An 8606-nucleotide genomic window follows, 5' to 3' on the forward strand; every position below is an offset into this window, starting at 1 on the left:
ACTCACTGTACAAACTCAAAACTGCAACACTGCCCCCCTCCCTCGTCAGACTCGTGCCCGAGCCGAACCAACAAAAACGGGAACGACCGGTTTTGAGAAAGATCTGGGACTAACCTTTAATTACATGTGACATATAGATGTGGTTCCCCCTAACATATACTCTAACCCGTGTATGCGACAGTTTTACAACACTAAATATGTCCCACCGAATGCATTGAGTAGCTAACTAACAGAATCACGCCCACAATTAACCGAATTGCGGAATTGTTTTCAAACTAAACATAAAGCCGGTGGGCAGCATTTTTATATACAAGCACAAAACCTAACCTTATTTACAGTTCTATGACCCAGGACCTGTCCTTTTTGGAAAGAAGATTGGAGGGGAAGAGAAAAACACAGCAAAGCACAAATACACATTCAAAAGTCATCACATTTCATTTGCTGCTGGTGTCTGGCAACTTCTATCTTCGGTGTGCACATATCGAACCGGCAAGCCCCCGGACCGGCATACAGGCCATTCCTGCTCTTCGGGGCTTAATAAACTTACAGTCTTCTAGTCCCTAGCACACAAAAATAAAAAGAATGCACAACAAGTGTTTATTGTATTTGCCAGCAGAGCCAACCCTATGTGGTCCGACTGCGTGACATTGATGCCACTCAAAACAAGTGGTCCGAAGATGCAAGGTGAGTTTGCAGCAAAATGCTACACAGCAAAAGTGTAAGGCCACAAAACCTGTGGTCCATAAGTGTAATGTGATAATGTGCAGCAAAGTGTTTGTGGCAGCAGGGTGCTGCACATGTGCAGCAAAGTTATAACATACGAAAAGGATACGGCAGCAAAGTGCAGCGCAGTTCAGCTGCAAAGGTGTAGCAAAGTGCAGCAGGGGTGCTGCACAGGTGTACCCTTGTGCAGCTGCACAGTTCCACCTCCAAAATTGTACTGTGGTGGGGGGAAGACACAGCACCACCAGTAAAGCGGAATGGGCACAGAGGTACACAGCAATACAAGGTAATGCAGCATGAGGGGCGCGGAGGAGCGAGCAGAGCATGCTCGTCCCTAACCGTCCGTGCCCCACATCGTCAGCTTACACTACCCTTGCCCTTCCTGGTATTTACAATTTCAAATTCGTCTCTACGTCCTGTCTCCCATATCCCCCTCTAAACCAAATTCGTCTCCCAATCCCTCCCAGGAAGGAAGGAATGGAACAAACACAATGTCCCATTAGGTCGTGATGCGTCTTACACTCAAATCATTGCACTTGGTCCTGGTCCGGAGCTTCGTTCTCCTTGGTGAATGGATGTGGATGGCACGAAGGGAATTCCTCAAATCCTAACTACTCTAATGACATTAACTCCTTTACACTACCCGGGGTCATACCCTGCCAATCGGCCATCTTTAAACTATGTGGTTCTAAAAACCGAATTCCCCATTGACCACTCTGCGGTGCCCTACGAATTTGGGTCTCACTCCCCAATTTTTCACACTGTGCCCTTGCACAATTTCGGGGCTGGGTCATGTGACTCCACTAGCAGGTCTACCTACCTGCGCACCTCCGCCACCGAAGTCGCCACCCGAGCTTACCTGCTCCTGCGACTACCGAAACTGGGGAAGGCCCCTCCTGGCTCTTTACCCCTCTGATGCCCGCCTTGGCATTGGGCTACCCGGGTCCTTCTCTTGGATCCTTGGGCCCCACTGAACAACTCACGACTACTCTGACTAGCTCCCAGAGCCTACCTGCGGCCTCACCTGGCCGACACACTACCAGTGACGGAGTGCTCCAATAACCATACGCACCAATTAAGCCACACGCCCAGCCATGTCACTGATTCATGCACCCAACCAAAGCACTACTTGCCACTTCCCGCACCACAGGTGTCAATATCCAAACAATTTACCTGTGCCCTCTCCCTGACTTTAAACTACCCACCCCGGGCTTCCGTGAATGGGTCCATCTCCCCCCATTCACTCCTTCGCACCATGCATTCCACACCATTTATTCCACACCAAGCATTCTACACTACTCATCGCACACCAATTATCTCCCACACTACTTTCCTCGCACACCTTTTGTGCTCACACGCCAAATTCACACACCTTTTGTGCTCACACACCTCTTTCCATACACCTCAACACAATTCCACTTTTTCTCAATACACAAATCCTCACACACACAGCATCATCTAGCTAGCTGCTTTTCCCCTAATACTCGTGCTTCCCCGTCATCCCATTAAACGATGCACTCCCCTCGTCATTAACAACCATCTAATCTCTCTACGTCCCCTCTACATAGTACATATGTCACTACTTAAATCTCATGTCCTCTCCCAGTCTGCCTTCTAATTCCTTATCAATTATCCTAGCCTGCCCTCGGCTAGCTTCGGTGCCCCATGGAGGTAACCATCGCTGGTCCCCCATGTGCATGTCACTGCCATCCCCCTAATCTAATGCTCATGAGCCCAGGTGAGGAATGGTAAAACTACCATTCCTTCATGCAGGGTACAATTCCCCAACACTATTGCTGTTCGTCCACTAAACTGGAGCCTCTTCGTGCGGAAATACATCGTCCCAGCTCGGCTTCGAAAAGCCGAGCGATCCGTGCAGGTGGTTGGTCTACTGTAGGTTGGGTCCGTCCGGCATTTTCGATCCAGGGGGGGGGAGGGGTATGGATGGGCCGAGGTGCAGGGCTCCATCCCTGCGCGGGGCCTCGCGGTCCCACACACGGTGACCCAACTGGCCACGGTCGGAGACCTGCACCCGACAGGGTGCGCGGTTCCGAAAACTATACCTCCCCTTGAACCTCGCCGATTGCCTTTGCCGCCACGGCACGGCACCAACCATACAGTGCGGGGGCCGGTACGAATCGTGCACGCCGGTCCTTTTGAGACCGACGCGGCACGGATTCCCTCCGGTCCCTGCTGCACACAACTCACCGGGGGCTCGCGTCTGCTACCCGTCCCGCTAGGCGCTACCCCGGTCGGTGTCGATGCTTGAGCCGCATCCTCACCACTCGCGACCCACTCCGCACTCGCACACCCAGGCGTCCCCGCGCCTCCCATACACTCCGTTACTGCACACACTTTTTTTACACACTCAGGTGTGCACTTTTCCTCCACACACTCCTTTACCGCGCAACCAGGTGCACACACGCCCCCCACACACTTCGTTACACACTCTTTCCGCACACAGTCTGGTGTGCATTCTTTCTCGCACTCTGTTATTGCACACTCTGGTGCACACTTTTCTCGCACACAGTCCGGTGTTGCTTCTGGTGCACACTTTTCCTCCACGCACTCTTCTCGTACACATTCCGTAACACACACTTTCCTGCACACTCCGGCGCACACTTTTCCGTTACACACTCCGTAACACACTCTTCCGTTACACACTCCGTAACACACTCTTTTCCTGCACACTGCGGTGCACACTTTTCCATTACACACTCTTCCATTACACACTCCATAACACACTCTTTTCCTGCACACTCTGGCGCACACTTTTCCCTCACATATTCGGGTACGGACTCCCTCTCACACTCCATACCAGTCGCCCTCGTACACCGCGCAATGGGCCTTTCGCAAATCGTACCAGTCGCCCTCGTACACCGCACAATGGGCCCATCGCGAACGCCCGGGTCTCGCCTTTCTCCCAAGTGCGCCGAAAACCCGTTCGTGCCAAACACATTCGTGCCATTTTCGCAACTCACCTCGGGGACCTCCGTCTCCGCCAGAACCTGAAAACTTTCCATTGGGTTAGCAAGCCCGGCATCACAGTGCAAATGCAGACTTTGTGTGGATTCCATTTCTTTCTCCCGCAATTTATTTTCTGTTTCTCTCGTCTCTTCAATTTCAACTATTTATTTTTCTAGATCGACGCTCGTCGGCGCCTTTAAAATTTTCTCATCCAACTCAGCCTTTGCCGGCGCCCTCAAAATTTTATTTTCCAATGTGACGACCGTCGACTTTTCTACACCTCGTGTCGCGACTTCCATAGCCCCGGGCAATTTGGCTGTCCTTTGCCCTAGCTCGCTCTCCATGCGTTCCTCACACCGTGTCACCTCGTCGCGTACCACCGCGACCTTCCCGTTCAACCTGCGCCCAATGTCCTCCCCCATTTTTTTAATTTTACCAACCATCCTGTTTTCCAACCCCTTCATTTGATCACCCATCATTTTCATGGATGCTAAGAATTGCGTCATGAATGATTGCATGTCCATAACCCCCACTTGCGCAGCGGGCCCGGCCTCCGCCGCCACGTGCGAGGCGCCGCCATTTCCTTTACCAACTGCCGCACCCTCTTCACTTTCCTCCACTACCAACTGTCCCTGTGGGTCCTGGGTCATTAATTCCTCTTTTAATATTCCCACCGGCATTTGACCGCCTTGGCCAGCCATGGTACGAATTTAAATTTGGCTTTTAAAACTAAATTTCGTTCACTCGTAATTTGGAGCAGGTGAAGCGCACTCTAGGTCCAATTATCTCACAATCCCAAACACCAATTTGCTGTGGCCAATTTGTCCAAAAAAATTTTAGGGTTCAAATTCCACTCCACTGACACCAAATTGTTGCCGATTCCCCGAAGCCCGTTCCAGTTACAAAGGGGAGATAAAACCCCTTCCCCCCCCCCCTGGGTCTTCGGGTCCGCCAGACCGAGTCGCCACTTCTGGGCAAACGTGAAAAAGGGTTTCGGGACAAATTTGCACTTACCTTTGGTACCCACGCTGCCACGAAAGTGGGGATCGAGCCTCGCACGAGCCACGCTTAATTGAGTATGCCCGAGCGGAATGCGTATCACGTGACTCGTGCTGTTACTTTTATTGGAACCCGATTCGAGCGGTTTTATTCGTACCATGCGAAGCCAATGATGGAAGAGACAGGACGGTCAAATCAGAAGGAAGAACAGAATTTATTTACACTATGTACAAGGATTTGTAGAAGGAAAGGGACACAGAGCAGAGCTTAGTCAGTCTTACTTATTCCCAGACAAATTGGCCCCACTTACACACACGGGGAGATGGAGGAAGAGAAGCTCGCGCACCAAGCGCGCTCCGCGTCAGTCGCCCCGGGGAAGCTCGCCCGGCATGGCGCTCCGATGTTCACGGCACATAACCAGGCGAAGGCAGACAGGAGGAAAATCGCGCGTCTGTGGCCCGACGCAGGTCGTCCTCTCGAATGCGTGATTAATACTGCGCAGGGCGCAGGGAACAGGGCACGGGGCAAGTTCGTGTTCACCGGCAATTCAATTCGACGACCTGCGTTTTCTGAATAATCCTCTCCAAGAAGTTCTGTCACTCAAGCTTTTGGGTCTCACTATCTGCCATGATCTTTCCTGGGAAAACCACATTTCAAATCTGGCCTCCAAAGCCAGTCGCCGACTGGGCATCCTCCGTCGTGCGAAGTCCTTCCTTGGCACACCTGAGCTCCTCACCACATACAAGGCTTTTTTATCTGCAGCTCAATGGAATACTGCTCTCCCCTCTGGGCTGGTGCTCCTGCCTCACACCTAGCTCGCCTTCACGCTGTTGAAACCAAAGCATTCAGAATCATTGGAATCTCCCGCGATGAAGCTAACTCCAAGGGCCTCTCACTCACTCACCGCAGGCAGGTTGGTGGTCTTTCCGTCTTCTACCGACTCCTCTCTGGCCTTGCCCCCCCAGCTCTCTCTGGGCTCTGTCCCGCAAATATTCCTACAGGTCGCACAAGATCTGCCTGCAACCCTCTTATGGTTAAACTGCCAAAATCAAGACTCTCTGCTCACCTTCACTCCTTCATTCCTCTTTTCTCCCGCCTCTGGAACAAACTCCCTCACTCTCTTCAATCCCACTCCACCCTCCAAGTCTTTAAAACAGCTGTTCACCACCATCTCTTAGCTTCCCCCATCCAAAACCTTGATCTTTTCTACCCCCACTAATTTCACCCCAATTCCACTTTTTTGAAATACTGTCCAGGATTGTTCTGTGTATTTGTGTATTCTGTTGTGTATTCTGTCCAGGAAGTCCCTTTTTCATCCATTTTAAATTCAGGCTGCAATGCAATAAAAAGTGAAAAAGTCAAGGGGTGAATACTTTCTGAAGGCACTGTATCTTTTCATCTTGGTTGTGTTTTTATGTAATTTTTACTGTTTTTAACCTGAACTCATTGTGGTGTTTTGTCCCTGGTGTTTGTCTAGGTAACTCACCTGAGATGACCTGAGATGATGGTGAGCAGCCACCCTCCAGAGGTGCGAAAAGAGCAGGAGAACATAAAGACCCCAGGGACACAGAAGACCCCAAGGACCCAGAAGACTGCAAAGACTCGATAGACCCCAAGGACCCAAAAAGCTAAAAAGATCCGGAGATTTTAGCTCTTGCACGAGCCTCGATTTTGAACACAAAAATATATATATTCAAACATGATTAAACTAGAACTGCCACTTTGCAACTGCTGGCAGTGATGACCGGTTTACTCTGCCTTCCCGCTTTCATACCACCCCACTTTTGATACAACCCCACTTTCATTGGACATGCTTTGACACAACCCCCTTTGATAAAACCCCGATACACACACACACACACACACACACACACACACACACACACACACACACACATCCCCCCTACCCCCACCCACACCCACACACACACTCACACATCCCCACACACACACATCCCCACATACACATACTTTTCGTATTATGACGTCAAAATTGAGGCAAGTGTATATTACATTACAAGTTTGTGTATTTTTAAGCATGTGGGATTTGAAATAAAATTTTCAGACACAAAAAACATTTGTTTTTTCCCTTAGGTGTACAACATGTAAAAGTGGTCCAAATAGCCCAGCATTGCACTATCCAGCACACTCATTTTAGGTCGTACAAGCTAATGTGACCACTCATTCTTCTGGGAAGCATCCCCTGCACATGCTGGTTACATCTAAAATTCACATAAGTGTTTGTAAGTTCATCAATTAATAATAACGCGAAATGCGATTCACTGAGGTCATTGTTCATATCGAATTTAAAGAAAAACAGGTTTTTAAACCTTTATACGTATCCAACGTAACATTTTCTGAAACGTCTAACCATAACAAACACTTTTTTAGAATATAAATTACATTAAATGTCTGTATTTAAAAAATAAATAAATAATAATAAACAAGGAACATTGCTGCAGATGCTCCTCTAATATACAACGCTCTAAAGGTGAAGCCCTTTTTATTCCACATGTACAACAAAAGTGTGAACTTATTTCTTATCAAAATATTAACAAGAATATTGGCAACATAGCACTTATAACATGATATCTCTAACCACGATATTTATGAAATCGATGCTCACTTCATTTTCACTCAAATAATGCAGTCAACTCTGCTGTTTCCTGAAACTCTGCTGCGTGAAATGTGATCTTTTCAAAAAAAGTCAGAATTTGGCCAAATCTGTTTTATTCGTTTGTTAATATACCTCAGCCATTGACAAATCTTAAATTAGAATTTTATTTGAGGTTCAAATTACCCCGTGAGATCGTGTCAAACGATGCCTGCATGTCTTCACATGTGATAAATAATTAATTGCCCACTTTCGAAGACTCTTCTTCTTCTTCATGCAATGACAACTTCTAGCTTCCAGACCGTACATCCATTGACCTTGAAATTGCACAATTGTTACTCTTCATGACTTCTACTATGGTATGAAGTTTCACGTCGATCAATGAAGCTGTTCAAGAGATATAAATGTTTTTAATATTTTTGTTTAATTAACGATATCTGCCAAACCACGTAACCTATCGCAAATTCCAAAAGGTAATTTTAGTAGACTGACATGCTGAATACATCTGTGAGGTTTCCCCTCGATTGGATCACAAATGAGGGAGGAGCTAGGTTTTAAAGGTTTATGCTTAAAAACGTCATAACTCTGAAACCATGTGACGCATCACGTCATGCTCGCTGACTTTTCCGTTTGTCATGGGTATGCGATCATGCATGCCAAGTTTGGGCTCTATATGTTCAGCCGTTGCGAAGGTGCAAAATAGGGTGAAAGAATAATGTTGAAGTTTTGAGAATTGTACATATAACATCATTAAAGGTTAAAGGTTTGCCCCCCATAGTTAGTCCACAAGCAACACGTAGGCCCATTTAGGATATTAGTTATGTCATAGTCTATGTGAGTATAAGGCCATTTCCCTAGTAACATCTGCGTTGTGTAAAATAAATAAAATAGGCCCCTTTCATTTTGCCTCCACCCTCCAAATCTACCTCGTTGGGCAGAATCCATCCCGCGCCCCATTTTGGCTATTGCACTTCGCATTTGGATGCTCCCTAGTCAAATGGCACGAGCTGGCCTGAGAGAGGGAGGAGCGTGGGGTCGGGGTGTGGTGGCGTCGAGGGTGAAGCGGTGGAGACAGCAGCGGTAAGGGCCACCAGCCAATCAGGGCTCGGGTGACATGGCGTGGTAAGGGCGTGCCTATAAAAGCCTACGCACAAAGCCCCTGAGGAGGACTGAAGCGAGGACTGAAGGAGGACTGAAGCGAGGACTGGTTGAAGCGGAGGGCTGTGAGGACTTCTGTGGGAGAGGCGCTTTGTACAGAACTGGAAGGAATTGCGCCTTGCATATGAACTTGTATTGGGAGCGC

At 48.4% G+C, this 8606-nt stretch overlaps 1 protein-coding gene across 2 annotated transcripts in view; it reads left to right on the plus strand.

Annotated features, from left to right (window-relative positions):
• LOC137428773 (uncharacterized) overlaps window positions 1–6758 on the plus strand; it is a 33335-nt gene extending 26577 nt beyond the window's left edge. For both annotated transcript variants that reach the window (XM_078777155.1, XM_078777156.1), the window contains exon 9: window positions 6167–6758. In XM_078777155.1, coding sequence (XP_078633281.1) covers window positions 6167–6184 — 18 coding nt within the window. In that variant the 3' untranslated portion in view covers window positions 6185–6758. The remainder of the gene's footprint in view (window positions 1–6166) is intronic.
• Window positions 6759–8606: the final 1848 nt, after the last annotated feature.

This window comes from Myxine glutinosa, chromosome 5, assembly GCF_964187855.1.
Source record: "Myxine glutinosa chromosome 5, kmMyxGlut1.1, whole genome shotgun sequence".
Classification (NCBI taxonomy): Eukaryota; Metazoa; Chordata; class Myxini; order Myxiniformes; family Myxinidae; genus Myxine; species Myxine glutinosa.